The sequence below is a fragment of the Harmonia axyridis genome, chromosome X, assembly GCF_914767665.1.
Source record: "Harmonia axyridis chromosome X, icHarAxyr1.1, whole genome shotgun sequence".
Lineage (NCBI taxonomy): Eukaryota > Metazoa > Arthropoda > Insecta > Coleoptera > Coccinellidae > Harmonia > Harmonia axyridis.
In genome coordinates, this window is record NC_059508.1 from 2,264,579 (window position 1) to 2,281,148 (window position 16,570).

At 32.3% G+C, this 16,570-nt stretch overlaps 4 protein-coding genes across 5 annotated transcripts; 1 reads left to right on the forward strand and 3 right to left on the reverse strand.

Annotated features, from left to right (window-relative positions):
- Positions 1-1,026: 1,026 nt before the first annotated feature.
- On the forward strand, positions 1,027-8,353 carry LOC123685673 (congested-like trachea protein). Its single transcript, XM_045625468.1, has 4 exons — positions 1,027-1,189; positions 1,261-1,699; positions 5,964-6,140; positions 8,069-8,353. Exons 1-4 carry the CDS (start codon positions 1,103-1,105, stop codon positions 8,290-8,292), a joined length of 927 nt encoding a protein of 308 aa, XP_045481424.1. The 5' UTR covers positions 1,027-1,102; the 3' UTR covers positions 8,293-8,353.
- LOC123685671 (leucine-rich repeat-containing protein 15-like) lies at positions 1,973-5,665 on the reverse strand. The gene is made up of 3 exons (XM_045625465.1): positions 5,564-5,665; positions 4,846-4,995; positions 1,973-4,237 (listed from the first exon to the last, which is right to left on the reverse strand). The coding sequence occupies exons 1-3, from the start codon at positions 5,606-5,608 to the stop codon at positions 2,294-2,296; spliced, it is 2,139 nt and encodes a 712-aa protein (XP_045481421.1). The 5' UTR covers positions 5,609-5,665; the 3' UTR covers positions 1,973-2,293.
- On the reverse strand, positions 8,327-14,678 carry LOC123685672 (zinc transporter 2-like). Of its 2 annotated transcripts, none has more exons than XM_045625467.1 (7): positions 14,480-14,678; positions 12,724-12,926; positions 10,647-10,757; positions 10,290-10,590; positions 9,716-9,899; positions 8,871-9,111; positions 8,327-8,697 (listed from the first exon to the last, which is right to left on the reverse strand). In XM_045625467.1, the coding sequence occupies exons 1-7, from the start codon at positions 14,485-14,487 to the stop codon at positions 8,555-8,557; spliced, it is 1,191 nt and encodes a 396-aa protein (XP_045481423.1). In that variant the 5' UTR covers positions 14,488-14,678; the 3' UTR covers positions 8,327-8,554. The 2 variants fall into 2 exon arrangements, with proteins under 2 accessions (XP_045481423.1, XP_045481422.1); XM_045625466.1 differs by lacking the exon at positions 14,480-14,678 and adding an exon at positions 13,888-14,377.
- Positions 14,679-15,340: 662 nt separating this feature from the next.
- On the reverse strand, positions 15,341-16,401 carry LOC123685747. Its single transcript, XM_045625603.1, has 2 exons — positions 16,167-16,401; positions 15,341-16,056 (listed from the first exon to the last, which is right to left on the reverse strand). The coding sequence occupies exons 1-2, from the start codon at positions 16,187-16,189 to the stop codon at positions 15,678-15,680; spliced, it is 402 nt and encodes a 133-aa protein (XP_045481559.1). The 5' UTR covers positions 16,190-16,401; the 3' UTR covers positions 15,341-15,677.
- Positions 16,402-16,570: the final 169 nt, after the last annotated feature.

The following is a 16,570-nucleotide window of genomic DNA, read 5'->3' on the forward strand; positions in this document are numbered from 1 at the left end:
ATTCATGTAATTATTCACATTAAACTTCATTCTGACCGTCTGAAACTAAGTGCATTGAATAAGTGAAGTAGCTATTTATTTAAGGAAAGCAATTGTGGATTAATTTCCAGTTCATTATATTATGTAGGTCTTAATATAACAATCTTTATAAGAAACTTTTCATTAGATTCGTCGTATAACAATATTTCATAATTTTCGTTAATTGGTCTGAAATATATTCTTGAAACCAGCAAGAATTAGTATTGTAAGTCGTTGGTATATTAAGTTTCTAAGTAATGCTTTCGAAAATTCCAGAAAAATCCTGAATCTTAGTTTCAAACATTTTCACGAACAAACTAAAGATAGATAAATATTCAGCATAAAGATTTCCGTGTGATATCAAATTTTGAAGCTGATCTGACTAAACACTCTTTCCGCAAAATGCATATGAAATCATATTATTCAAATTTTGGTGGATGCGCTTAATTACAGCGCATCCGCCAAAAAATTCAATGATAGGATTCTATAGTGATATCTAGGAGGAATACTGTAAACCAAGTAGCGATTGAGACTCACACGTTACAGAATTCCATACTTAATCGACCGCGGCGATTATATAATATGCAGTTTATAGATGGGTCCCAAGCAAGTTCTGTAATATTTGAAATTTTTCATAAAAATTGATATGAAAAAAGGTGCCTCAAACTGCGAATTAATTGAAAGTCCATAGATTAATTTGAAATGTAATTCATTTTTTCTGGACCACAAGGATTAAAGATCAGCGGTACAAATAATATCTGATCAACACTCTGAAAATGTTTCAACATAACTCGAAATTGAGTGCAGATTCGTATTCTGCGAGATCAATTGCTGCTACACTCAAAGACCAATTTTTTTTTATTCACACAGGGACAAAGATTTTACTTAGTAAAATTACTAAAGCACCATCTAGAATTAAGAATGTTTATCACAATTGAAAGTGAAAGCTGGAAAACCAGATTCCTAGTTGATATGTTTTGGACTTTGAATTGTCAAACTGATTTTTAATCAACAAATTTAGGTTAGATCTCACTTTCATTCTTCTATCATCCAAGTACAGATAAAAAATTTAATTTGTTTAAAGATGAATAGTGCATTGGAATATTTTATATGTGGGGGATTTGGAGGAATATGTACAGTAGTGGTAGGACACCCTTTAGATACCATAAAGGTAAAATTGACTATTTGGTATTTTGTTTGAATTACTTTCAATGTATGGGAAATAAAGTAATTCTATTATAGGTTCGATTGCAAACTATGCCAATACCTAAAGCTGGAGAACAAGCATTGTATAAAGGCACCTTTGATTGTTTTAGCAAGACTATTCGAAATGAGGGGTTCAAAGGTTTATATAAGGGGATGGGAGCTCCTTTGGTTGGTGTAGCACCAATTTTTGCTATTTCATTCATGGGCTATGGAGTAGGAAAAAAAATATTTGGTCCATCAAGTGATTCGAATGAAAATTTCACTTATACACAATATTTCACTGCTGGGGCTTTCTCAGGTATATTCACCACTTTGATTATGGCACCTGGGGAACGAATCAAATGTCTCCTACAAATTCAACAAGGTTCTAAGACACCTAAACTGTATGATGGACCAGTTGACGTAGTTAAAAAACTATATAAACAAGGGGGTCTGAAAAGTATATATAGGGGGTCTGCTGCCACACTACTCAGAGGTAAGATTTGAAAATTTTTTCATGGAACAATCATGACAGTCATTAGAAACATAGTTGTTCGGCATTTGATTATTCCTAATTATGTGAAAATAGGAGTAATAAATGAATACTTCACCTAGCTATCTTCTATTTCGAGCAATTTATTTTTATTCACTCTTGAACCTATGAATATATAAATTTGAATAGATTTAAAATTTCTTGAAATGAAGGAAAGTATTAATTTAGTTATTTTTTTCAATAAATTTTTTTTGGGTAGAATAAAGAGGCACATTATATTCTCAAATTATTTATTTACAAATGGGTTAATTATAGTAAATGTATGTGATCATAAATTCAACTGAGTTGAAATAATCTGTATCAATAAATATCGAATTCCTCTATAATACAATTAATCAATAATACATGAATTTGCACTTGGTTGTTCTTCATGAATGTTGATAAGAAGTACTTCTTCAACAAAATTCATATCATACTATGATATGAAGTTGATAACATTTTTTCTATATTATCAAAGCTCTCACATTATAATTTGATTTTGGTAATAAATTCTCTATCCAAAACTTTGATAAGAGTTACATGATGGTATCATAAATTTCATTGAATAATATTTGATTTTGCCATAAATTTTTTCTGTAAAAACTTGCGATATTTCCTCATTTTATAAACTCTTCTTCTTTTATGTGTATTTGGATGGGTTCCATTATTGTGTATATTAATTTTATTGTTTAGTATTTCCTCAGAGCTATTACTTGTTACAGATTCAGCTGAGGTTATGTGAGACACAATTTGATTATCCCCTGAATTTTCAGTTTGATTCAATTTTGTTTGATTGGCCTCCATTAAACTTTTATCATACGTCTCAGTGGGCTCTAGTTTCAATATTTCTGTGCTATTATTTGTAAAGGTTGTAACAGTGTTTGGTATCTTGAGATTTTTTCTTAGTTTCGGTTTGTAAGCCGGACATTTCAACAACCTCCTCATTACTTGGAACACACTCCAGTTTGCATATTGCAATGGAGTTGCACATTTAGGAGCTATTTTGTTGTCGTATACATATTTGAAATATATTTGATTATCTGTGACACATCCAATTCCTTTATCCATTGATCTATCGCAATGCTTCATAGTTTTACGTTTCAACTTATTAACAATCATGGGTTTCCATTCACTCATCTGGCAAGAACAATGCCAGGGATTTTTATTCAGCCTTAAAAGTTTTGGATGAATTCTTGCAAATACGTCTCGAGGTAATTCTACCAATTTGTTGTCATTGAGGTATAATTCTTTCAATGATGTGAGCTCATCAAAAACATTAGGTGGTAAATACTCCAACTTGTTGTTGGATAAATCTAAATACTCTAGCTCTTCAAGGCCGACAAAAGTATCCATAGATATGTTTTGAATTTGACAATTGCTGAGTATCAACTTATTGAGCTGATAAACCTCTAAGAATGAATCGAATTCAAGTTCAGTGATATTTCCAGTAAGGACAAGTTCTTTCAAATTTGGCATTCCACTTAATAATTCTCTTTTGAACAGTTTGACATGTAAATTCTTCAGTTCTAAAATTTTTAATACTTCTAATCCTAAAAACGAGTTCTTCAATAAACTCAATTCCATATCATCGCTACCAATTATAAGTGAATCAGTAGTGTTCATAACTTCAAAAGTGTTTGGAAATATCACTGTTATAGGATTATTGGCAAAGTTGGCTAATTTCAAATTTGGAAATGGTGGTAATGAAAGTTCAGATAATTGTGAGAAGTTATTGAAAGATAAATCTAAATACGATAACTCTAAAAGGCCTGCTAAATCGGTTATTTGAATATCCAGTAAGCTATTGTGGGAAAGAGATAGTGTTTTCAAATTAGGCGTACCGTAAAAAGCGAAAGGTGGTATAAAATGTAAATTGTTCTCTTCTAAAATCAGATATTCTAAATTTTGTAAACCTTCGAACATTTCCCAGTGAACTACATTCAATTCACACGATTTTATCCTTAGTAAATTGAGATTTTTGAATCCGAAAAATAAGGGTACCCTGGCATATTCCTTTCGAGTCTTATACTTTGAATAAGGTAAAATTTCTTCGTTGGTTCCTTCTTGAATGAGTGTTAAAGGGTGGGCGTTAGAATCGAATTTTTGGGTGTATTCGAAAGTCATCTCTTCTTCGTTCACTTCCTTTACGAAGTTTTGCAGTTGTTTCTTGGAATTCTGTATGAGAATTCTTTCTAGACTGAAGTATTTCAAATCAGGCAATGGCTTATCTATCTCACAGAAGAGGTGGCTGTTTCCATGTTGGAAAAGCTGAGGTCCTAGTAATTCAAGGCTTACCAACTGTTTGAATTGTAACAAATCGCCGAGTTTGATTGTTTTATTTCCACTTTCATATCCTTGGATCAATGTTAGAGTTTCTATGTCGTCGGGAAGATTTTTGATCAGTTGAGCTGGTACAGTCTCTGTTTGAAGAATACACGTTGCAGATCTCACGATGGTTTTCTCTTGGAATATGTCGGAATCTAAGCTATCCTCAGGAATTACCTAATTCAAAGAAACACTCTTTATTTATCATGTAAAAACATATTGGATTCGAAATAATGTTTGAAGGTTTAACAGAGAACTAACAACGACAGAAATGAAACTCTAAAAATAATTTTCAGCTTCTTCAAATCCAAAACTGATATACCAATCCAAAGTTCAACTATTCTACATCAGCTTGTATTTACTTTTGGTACATTACTCTCAATAATGAATTAGTTAATGAGTTTTCAATACTAATATTGCAAATTCCAAAAATCCAATAAAAAATCTGGAATATTTTTTGAACCAAAGAAGACAATTTTCTGAACTTCTCAAATTTTACAGTTCTTCTTTCAATTGAAATAAAAAAAAATCTACCGTTCATCTGAATTTTTTTTCGGGGAGAATCGGTCGTGTACTGCTTCAATCCCAATAATCCGATCCATGTATTTTGAAGGCAAAAAACAAGAAATCAAATTTGAAAAAATTAAATTCTCAAAACATTGTGGGTAAACAATCATAATACTGAAAATATGTACGGTGTTAGTGAATACAATAGATATTTACCATCCTTACGTTGTTAATTTTTGGCGTTATGTTTTTTAAAAGATTTTTATATCAGTACTTACATCATTTAATTCAACCGATAAAATTTCACCCTGTTTTGGTCTATTCTTATGGGTCTGCATGAACCTATGTATTGGGGTTTCTGTTAGGTGCTCCAGTTTACAGGTGCATATACTTGGACACCCAGTATTTGCTCCCCAGAGAGCTACTACCTATAAGCGAACAAAATAGAAAATTTCAGTTACATGACCACTAAAATATTTAAAGGAACCTTCTTTGAAATTATCACTGTTGTCGTTTCCAAATTGGATCTAAAAATTGTATGTTACAAATAGTTCAAGCGCTTTTCAACACCTGTTCTGAGAGTGTATGAAGGATTATAATATAAAAATTTCGGTTTAAAGTCAGGTACTATGCGTTCAATCGATAGAAGGTATCAAATTAAGGTTTTGAAGGTAACAAAATTGAAAAAGTATTATGGATTTGAAACGTGTTCACTGAATCGATATTTTACTGCCGATAAACATTCATGAAAAACGTAGGAAGCAATATTTATCGGAAAAAGGGTTTTTTCATAAATTATTTTTTTCTGTTTTCATCATCGAAATCATCATAAATATTGTGTGAAATATTATTCAGGGAGATCTGAAAATTATGAAGCTTTGTATTCATTGCGTTTTTCGTACTATTTCATCAATGAAAAGAAATATATTCACTACAATATGAATAAATAATAATAAAATTTAAAAGTTCTTTTTTATTTTGTGGTTGAATACTTACATTTTGGGGAACAAATAAGCACCCAAACAGCACATATACCCACATTTTATTTCTTTTGTACAAGAATTTATTGAAAATGAGGCATCTTTCTGTACATGAACGATAGCCAGGAAATGAGTGGGGAGTATTTCCTATAAGTTATCGTTATCTCTTTAAAACGCATCTTACTTTTTCAGTTCAATTTTTACCCATCCTCTTATTTGATAGGTCATTCTTTGTACGCGTTTCATTCTTATTCGGAAACGAAACTTTGAGGCTCCGTATAAAAATGATTTTTTCGATCATCATCATCTTTCGCTATTGGGTTTCATGTGTAGGTTTCAGATATTCGTGTATTCTTCCAAAAATGAATGTATTCTGATTTTAAATCGACGGTAGCAGTTCTACATATTTTTTTCAGATGTCCCAGCTAGTGGTATGTACTTCTTGACATACGAAGCGATAAAAGATTATGCTACCGATTATGGTAAACATGAACCAAGTATATTGGGAACAGTTTGTGCAGGAGGTTCAGCTGGAATAGCGAATTGGTTAATTGGAATGCCACCAGACGTATTGAAGAGTAGACTTCAGACAGGTAATCAACATGCGTTTAATTCATCAGTCTAAACGTCGTCTATAGCTTCTCTCGGAAATTATGTGAGAGTTAATCTTATCTATCCGGAACTAATCCTTTTATTTCGTGAATAGGCTGCATGTACCTACATTATCTGGAAAAGTTTCACTCAATGGAAAATAACGAGCGTTCATTAAAATTCGTGGTCAAGAGTGCTGTGGAGAAATTAGTGTGGATTTTCTGTGATTACAAGTAGCGCTTAGCTAGTACCATATCACTAACATTTGTTCACATACTTCGCTACTGGTAATCACAGAAAATCAATTCTAAGTTCTCCACAGCACTCTTGACCACGCAAAGCTAGACATTTCGTAATTTCAAATTCAAAAGAACTACACTATTTATGACAGATTTCATTCATACGTGAAATATACCAACTGACAAAGAAACTGCAACACCCAGAAGGAGCTGTTAAAATTTCATTTTTTTTTTAACATAGATAGTATAGCAATAAGTAAATGATTGTATTTGAAGAAAATAATTGTGAAGGTTTTTTCAAGTAAACAATTTTTGTTACTTGAATATTGTTGTCGTTTTTTGCGAGTTTTTGAAATTCTACAACAAACCAGCTGTTCAAGGAGATTCAAAGTCGATGTTTAGTTGTTGTTAAAATGTCTAGAGCACGTGAGCACGAAGAAGAGTAGGCAGCGGACGTCGAAGGGGCACAAATGAAGTTCAAGATCGACGTCTAAGACTTATGGCCATTAGAGACCGATTTGCGACAACTCGATATTTGGCTGATGAGTGGTTAGGAGAACAAGGCCACCTATAAATGTCCGAAGGGTTTACCGCCGGATAAGGTCTTTTGGGCTGCAGCATTATCGACCCCATCTTGTGTTACCTCTGACGGTTCAGCATCGACGGCAACGATTACAGTGGTGCAGAGGACGTCAACATTAGAATGTGGAATGGCATCAGGTAGTCTTTTCCGATGAATCTCGATTCTCCTTGGATACATATGATGACCGAAGAAGGGTTAGACGACGTCGGGGAGAAAGACGTGAACCTCAGTTTGATGTTGAGCGTAATGTACACCGGACAGTAGGCGTTTTAGTATGGGTTGCTATTGCACATGCAAGTAGGTCACCTTTGGTCTTTATTCGAGGTAACATGACAGCGCTGCGTTACCTTCAATAATGGTGGAGCCATATGTGTGAAATGACGTACAGGTAGCTTGGGATAGTATCCCTCAAGAAGAAATAGAGCATCTTATTGCATCAATGCCGAGTCGTGTTGAGGAGTGTATTAATAATCGCAGTGGACAAACACATTATTAACAAATTTAATGAATAAATTGTAAACCCTTTGTTTTTTCTCCAAATTTCAATCATTTACCTATACTATCTATGTTTAACCAAAAAGAAATATTGAAATTTAAACAGCTCCTTCTCGGTGTTGCAGTTTCTTCGTCAGTTAGTTTATTTTATCTGAAAATTTGTAGCTTCCTGAAGAGAAAAATATTTTTTCCCTTTTAAAATGACACGTTTGTCAAATTTCAAGCTCATAAAACTCCATATTCAAATGTACAAAGATGAAAAATCGATAGAGCGTCAACGTTTTGCAGACGGTATGACAAGTGGTGCTAACCTGCTGAAACCAACTAAGACAAAAAAAAACTGGGTTCCATGACAGGATAGCTTTCGCCCTTAAAAAGCAACATATTTTGGGTGCATAATTTTCAGTAGAATCATTCGTGGATTTTATTAGCCCCAAATGCGTCAGTTTTGTCGTTCAACAAACATTTTGCATCGTCTTGTAGATTAAGATGTATATTATTGAGAAAAATCAATATATAATGACGATAAAAACAAATACTTTGGTTTTTGTTGGCATTAGAACATATTGTTCCTGAAGATTTTTTTTATTATAATAAAAATTGTTTTTTGCAGCCCCTGAAGGCACTTACCCAAATGGTATCCGAGATGTGTTCAAAGTATTAATAAAGACTGAAGGGGTTGGAGCTCTTTATAAAGGACTCACTCCTGTTCTATTAAGAGCCTTTCCTGCAAATGCAGCTTGTTTTGTTGGTTTCGAAATGTGTAGGCGATTTTTACATTATCTTTTTCCCAAAGATAGCCAACCTCTTTCTACAGGAGTGGACACTACCAAGTGAGGGGTTATTCTTATTGTTAAAGGTGATTTGAATGTACACAAAAATATATATTTTATATTTCTGGAAATATATTTATACATAAAAAATTTCCGTGAATCATTGCTCCTCTCATAAAAAATTCTCCACATATGAATCAATGGAGCAGTTGTGTTTCTTATAACTACACTTTATAATCAGTCAATAACAGCGTTCAGCAAAAGAAGAATATAATGGATGAAGGTATCATAAGAAAATTCAAATCAAATTAGTATGTTCCAAAATCTTATACAGGGTTTTTACATTGGCAACAATTTTCCATGATATCCTGAAATTCTTCAATCTGTAATGTCATCTCGAAGAAATTATATCTATCCTGAACATTTTTCGTAGTCGTTACCAATATTGTTTGGGGGTCAGTGCCTTGATCTGGAAAATAGCTTTATTAGGGTTTAATCGAAATTTCTCTTCAAACAAAACTTGTTAGCAGGAATATTCTTTATCAAGATGAATTTTCTTCATTAAGTGTAATGGTCATCCAAGAATTTCATTTATATTTTCTCGGACTTCCGTTGATGAGATCATATTGAAAAATAACTTACTTATGGCTATATGTGCAGACATGGCAATCTTATCCAAACTCAAAGCCCATATTCTGACATTGTGGACTCTTTTCACACCAGGGGTATCCATCAACGTACTTATGACTTCTTTGAAATCGATTCCTCTGGGTGCACCTTCCATAAGGACAAGCATAACATCTTTTATAATATTGAAGGTTGTAATAACCACCAGTACAGAAAATAAGAAAGTACAAATGGGATCCACTATTTTCCAGTCTTCCTGTAATGAGTTAGTCTTATCAAATTTGAAATAATAAATAAAAAACTTTTACTGATATATGTGTGTTGGGATATTTTTTCAAAAATATGTAGGCTACGAAAATAGACGAATCAAAAGGATAATAAGTCTATGGTACGAATTTGATATGTTAGTATGTTTGATGTGAACAGCTGAAAAACTTCATGACATGAAAAAATTTCAGCATTTTTGGTACTTGCAGGAAATTGTTGTCATAGTTTTTGAAATGTAACTAATAAACTGAAGTAAATATATTGAAATTTATCATATAAATGAAATTTTTTGTTCAGAGGCACTGAATATGTTATAGTAAATCCAAAGTCACTTGAACTAGTCCATAAAAACGCTTGGCCATAGATGTCCCTTCGAAGTGGATACCGCGATCCGCTAAATACCGGGGTTTATTTGAGAGTATTGTTAGGCAATAAATTCACTGGCTCCAAAGGAATTTCTGGAAACTTGGACAACCCTTGTATAATCGAAATATTCTGGATTCCTCCAAGTGACTTTGGATATACTATACTGAAGTGCTTCCTTCTTGTAATCGTTTAAAGGTCTTAATTATAATTGAATATTCCTGACTCACCTTAAAGAATATCACTAAAGCTGCTATGAATACTCCTAAACTTTGTAAAAAATCTCCAATGACATGAATAAGGGCTGCACGGACATTTATATTTTGCTTTTTTCCATTGTCTGCACTGACCTTGTGACTATGATTGTCGGAATGACTGTGGCCATGTCCGTGATCATGTAGACTCAAACCCATACTGAAAAAATTGATATAATTTAGAAAATAAATACAGCAAGAACTTTTGACGCTTAGTTCATTCAGCTTGGAAATATGTCATTTTGGTATCCAGATAATATCCTCACTACTTTTGTCCAAAGGAAATATAATTCCTTATATTTCCTTTGGACAAAAGACCACAAGGTATATACCTTGTGGTTAGATTAGTGTAATATATAGTGATTGCTTAAATTCAGCTTATATATTTTTTTATCGAATTACATTGTAAAATGACTGTATTTTGTTTTGAATGTAGACTAATCATGAAATAAACATTATTACTATTACTATTCAATACTTAATGAGTATTAAAACACTTAAAATTATATTCAATTAAATATCATGGAACATGGTTGAATATAATACTCACATAAGATTAACTACCACTCCAAGACCTGATGTAATCAACATAATTTTCGTATCAATGTCGAAATCATTGTTCATCAGTCTCAGAAAAGCAATATACAGCAAAATTGCGGTTACAACCCATATCATGAGTACCGACGTTAGGGCTCCTATCACCTCCGCTCTGTACCAACCAAAGTGCATTTTTTTTGTCGAAGGTCTGCTTGCGATCCATAATGAAAACAAAGATATCATAAAACTGGCAAAATCTGTTAATAGATGGGCGGCATCTGACGCTATGGCTAAACTATTCGATAAATATCCACCTAAAATTTAAATGGAAATTAACTTCTGTATGGACATTGAGTTCGAATCTACTTGCCTACTATTTCTGCTAACATAAATACTAAACATAATACGCTGGCTATTAAAAGTCTATTTCTTGCCTTTTTGTCTATTCCTGATTCTTGATTTTGATGACAATGTTTCATAACTGGAACAAAATGTTATTGCATTAATGTTTTTTTAACAAATTTTTGAGTTTACCTCATAAAAAAATGATAAACTTAAATTATGACGCGTGTTCAAGTGTTTCTGATTTCAAATAAAATATACACTCAAACACATATAATACCGAGCAAAAAGCACGCTTGTTTATTTACATAACTCTATTTATCTTTGATTTTGTGGGTTCATCTCAAGTATTTTTTTTCACAAATTTTTACAGCTGAAAATATCAGACAAAAAATCCTTTTTGAAATTTTGCCTTCCTTATGAAATTCTGTATGCTGGAGAGCTGAAATTTTACATGGGAAGAACAAAATTTTTTGGTCTCAGATTTCAAAAGAGGGATTTAAAAAAATGTTTGAAAATGTTAGTATTCTTATCTCTTATCACCATTAAGTAGCAGTGAAACGTCGTAATCTCCTAAATTAATTACTATTCTTATTCAATGCCATTTTTGAACATAACCATTGGCCTTAACGTTCTAAACTTATTATGATACCGAAACCAGGCATCAACCCTCGTCCTACAATTTTTTTGTCAATTTTCCGTCCAAAATCCTGGAAAAGCTGATCTTCCAAAGAAGATCCACCAGTTTGGGTACCGCAAGAATCACCCAACCATCTAAATATGCCACAGGACAGTACAGCAAATAAGAATATCCTCAAATTAGAAAATAATACACATCAGCATTTTTGGATATAAGCCAGGGTTTATCATGAAGGCCTTCTTCACAATAAGAAAAAGCTCCCTCTATCAGAACAAAATTCAAAGGCGAATATTGAATCCATGAAGCAATTAGAGGTGGAGTCTACTGGGGACTTTATACTATATGCACTGCAGACCTAGCCAAAATTGAACGGGACATAAAAGCTACTTTTGCTGATGACACATCAGTCATACTAGCTAGTGATGAAGTTCCTGCAATAACACCACTTATCCTAGAAAGTCACTAAAATATGCTGCAAAAATGGTTTGAAAGATGTGAATTGAAGGATAAACGAGTCCAAATTAACCCAGGTATAGTATATCCAAAGTCACTTGAAGGAAGCCAGATTATTTCGATTATACAAGGATTAACAATACTTTCAAATAAACCCCGGTATTTAGCGGATCCCGGTATCCACTTCAAAGGGACATCTGGCCAAGTGTTTTTTTGGACTAGTTCAAGTGACTTTGAATATACTCTGTAGGATTCACATTGAGAAAAATATAGTGTGATAATAAACCTATGTAGTCAGATATTGGAGCCTCTATCTAGACGAAAAACTAAATTGGAAACACCTATAAGATTCCGCGAACTGAACTGCGGTTTCTAAGAACAAAACCCATATTTACACTAGACAAAAAAATCTTGATAGAAAAAACCGTGGCGAAACCCTTATGGACCGAGAACTATGGGGATACATCAGCAAATCTAGAATAAATATCATTCAATGAGCTCAAATAAAAATAATCCGCGCTATGACCGATCTGAAATCATACACAAATTCTCTCATCCAACCTCTCTTGCAGGCTTGCAGCAACCTAAAAAAGATTCAAGAGAACCTGGCCAATTGACCTCAAATGAGGAGAAAAAATAAACATCTTCATTGAAAAAGTCCTCTCACTCCTCACCCCGCTAAACGGAGTGTATTTGTAGCTCTTTGGTAAATAGATTGAAACAATGAATGTTCCGCAGGAATTTTAGCTTTTTTGAGTACAGTGTGCTTTTGCGAATGTATAAATAAGAACTTCTCCAGAATAATACTGTGGAGCTTTTTTTCCATTGGCCAATACTCTCAATTTTTTTTTAATTTTACCTACTAGATACATCCGATGTTGACTATAGGTATTATTGAACATGATGAAATGAAAAGGCGTATATGAAAGAGTGATAAGGTGTTAAAAATTGTCCTAGTAATACGAATATAGGCCATTAGACTATTATTGAAGTCATAAAAATGTGTACATACGTAATTCTGTTGTATGAAAGTTTTCTTTTGCATTTGAGCTTATCGTATCTACAGATACATTAGTATCTAGGTCCAGTACCTCACTTTGTAATACTTTACAGCATCCAGAGCTTGGATTGCCGTGTACGCAATAGATAATTGTTTTTGTGCTGCCAGCTGAGGGTCGTTGTAATGTGCCATAATTGGCTGGACTGTTTTCACTTCTGAAAGAGAAGAATTGGAATTAATATTTTCGGAACACAAGAACTAATGAGAGTACAAATTCACAGTGGAAAATATCGTATGCAACCCTAATATTTCTATCCACAACCTTCTCAAATAAGGTTCGTTAGTAAATTTTTGTAGTTTCAGATTTTGAGTTTGACGAATCGGTATATCCATAGTATATTGAAAATTTTTTCATTAAATTGTTATCTGAAGAGATTCGGAGAAAAATGTCAACAAAAGAGTATATTTTCCTTTTTTATGTCAGAAATGTAATTTTGAAGAGGAATTTTCAGAAATTTTAACACTATATATAGAGTTGTTTTTTCGATCATATATTAAATTCAAAATTGCAAACTATTCGCGGTAAACCATTTATTATGAAATTTTAAGAATTAATAGATTGGATTCTCACTAGAATTAAGAAAGATTTAATGATTTTATACCAAAGTTTGATACAATTCGATAAATTGTGGAAAATATGAGATCTTCGTTGTCATTCTTCTTCAAATTATGCAGATAGGTATAGAACAAGAACTATAATTCGTTTCTATTATCAATAAAAAAATAAATGTTAAATAGTTCGCAATTATGATTTCGAAGAATGATATACATATCATTTTAAAATTACAAAAACAAAACTGTAAATCGAAATAATTGCGTATTTCACTTCAATTTAGGCAATCTTGATTATAAGTGGGTGGTCTAATTAGAGCAAACAAATCCTTCTTGAGTAGAATAAGCATATAATTATATAGAGGTGTCCTATAAGGTGCACACTACACGACTTGAATATAAACGGGGGTTTGATACCAGTCGGCATGTTTTTTATATACAAATATTATGACTCAGATACCGGAACTAATCGAATATTATTAAAATATAAAATCCGACGAAAGGTTGAACTCGCTAAATTGTATCCAACTAAACTATATAGGAAAAAAAATCGTAATTACTTACAGTAATGATGAACGATCTTGATCTTGCATATTATTGAGAGAAACGCAACAAATATCTTGTCTATTTACACCTGAAGATTACCAAAATGTTCAAATTTAATTATCTCTACATCTCAGATAACACAAAGTTGTTATCATTTCGAATTTCACTACAATGAAATGCTAAATTTGCACCCGATACTACAGTTTTATCAGTGTTATATTTGGATTTCAGAGATGATTCTATAGCGAAACGGCTTGATGATATGGTGCGAAGATGAAAATGAGAATGATCCGTTTACTATTGTTTCCTCATATTTAGTATTCAGAGATTCAAGTGTTTGCCATGCCATTGAAGTACTGCATCAGTTCAGGGTAAATAAAGTAGGGGAACAAAAGTAATTGACGTGATAAACAAGAGCAATAACACATTGTTGTTCTACGACACACACTAAAACTTGTCGGTTCAGTCCGTTGACCAAATATCTTTCTGTAGAATTCCCATATCAAATACATTTCACGAATAGAAAAAAATATTTGGTCATTCAAAGAAGAAGAGAAATGAAAAATATAGATTCTTGGGAATAACATTCAAAATTCCCTACTCTACTTACTCGGACATTTCACTAGATAATATTGTTTTTACGAAAGACACCCGAGGTATCTTTAACGATCTTGAACGACTAAGAATTAACTTATCAATTAGTCAAAAAAATGTATGTATGTAATCGATGAAAACTTTCAACTTATCTGATAAAAACTCAGTGTTTATATGCTCGTTTTGAGCCATCTTTGGATTGTAAGGTCAACTTTGAGTGCCAAACGTGGTGTCTGCTTATTTGAATAGTTAATCCATCAAGTGGTGGTGTGCAACATTCTTCGAGAATGAAAAAAATTGTTTGCGCAATTGATTTGATAAGAAACTGTTGAAACGGTGTTAGGGAGAAACCTTCAGCGCATCTTTATGACGGTCATTGAAAATTTCCATGAAAATTTTGGGTTTCATTGAACTTCAAACATCAATGTATACTACTCGTCAAAAATTATGGATTATTAAAAGTAACTAGCTTTTATCATCATATCGCCCGAAAAATAAATTTAATCTGGGAATACCCCTGAACTTTTTATAATTTGGGTAAAGTTGAATCCAAAAATGAAATGATAAATCAGCCATAAAAGCAATGACAGTTAGCCTTTTTTCATTACTATACATCTTCGATCCTGCAGCATCAATATTCAATTTATGAGAACTAATTGAAACTAAAGCATCAGATTAAAGTAAATGCATTCCTTAAAAAATCTATTTATGAAAAATAAAATGGAGAACAATGGTTATAGAATAGATGGTTTTTCGCTTCACTTAAATAGTTCGAGAATTTGAATTTTCAATTAATTGATTCACTTGGATACTTTGCAGTATTTGTTATTTATTCACTTTAATACAGAGCAGAGGGCTGCAAAAGAAAACTCTTATAGATTCGAAAATAATTTAATTTCATATTAGTTGTACATATAGGTATACAAAATTAAATTGAAATGATCTAATTTCCACAGCTAGTAATTAATATTTATTTGTATATGTTTTACAAATTTGATTCAGAATAATATAATCAAAATTCACACTAAGCATATTCCTTCTCATGCTTACTTATTCCCATCAATTTATCTAATAGGTACTTCAGAACATCGTTCATCAAAATGATGAATAATATTCTCACTTGTGCCTATTAATTTTCTTCAATTAATGTAATTCAGATTATGGAATAATAGAAAACGTTGACATCATACAATAACCTTCAGAATGTAATTTTATTAAGAATTCTTCATGGTATCTTTGTGGGTACGGGTTGAACTGTCCCCCTTAAAAGAGTTCTTAGATTTTTTCTCCACGGAACGTTTTCTCTTTTCTTTTTCATCAGTGTTCTTTTCTTTCTTGTCAGTGTTCTCTTCTGTTTTTTCTTCCCTTTTCATTCTCTTGGCTTTAGAATCCAAATATTTCAATTCATCAGCAGCTCTAGACTTTCTAATTTTTTCATTCCTATCGTTTGACGACACACAATTTTTAATTGCATTTTTGAAATATCTCAAATTTGGTTTCAAACGAGAAGGTGTGGTATCATCTAAACGATATTGTAATTCATGTCTTCTCTTGAACCTTTCACCTTCTGCAATCAATTGTGCTACAGCAAGTCTAAAAAACAAAATTTTAACTACTCATAGATACCTCATCTGAATGAATCTTTGCGAATATAAAAAAAAGAACAATTCCTTAAAGAAATCATTTATTTATCGAATACTTACTTAGTCAATTCTTCGTCATTCATTTTTCCCAGAAATTGATAAGAAAACCGAAAAACATCAATTTATTGTGATATAATGGCCGAACACTTTTTATGAGCGATATCAATCTATCGTTTTCTATAACCATATTTTCCAAATATATGCTGAGTAACTCTTTTTGTATTGATTAAAATATATCATTTCCACATGAAATTTTACATATAAAAAAAACAAATACAAGATAGGTTATCTCTGAAATGACACCTGTGCATAGAACAAAATTGCCTCATTTCGCTAAAATTTATTCTTACCTGAAATGGCCTCTGGAGATGTGCGGATCTAATGTTAGAAATGAAAATATATACAGTATAGCATTTTTCAAATAGATAGGTATATTTTTATAACATGATACCTATTTACAGAAA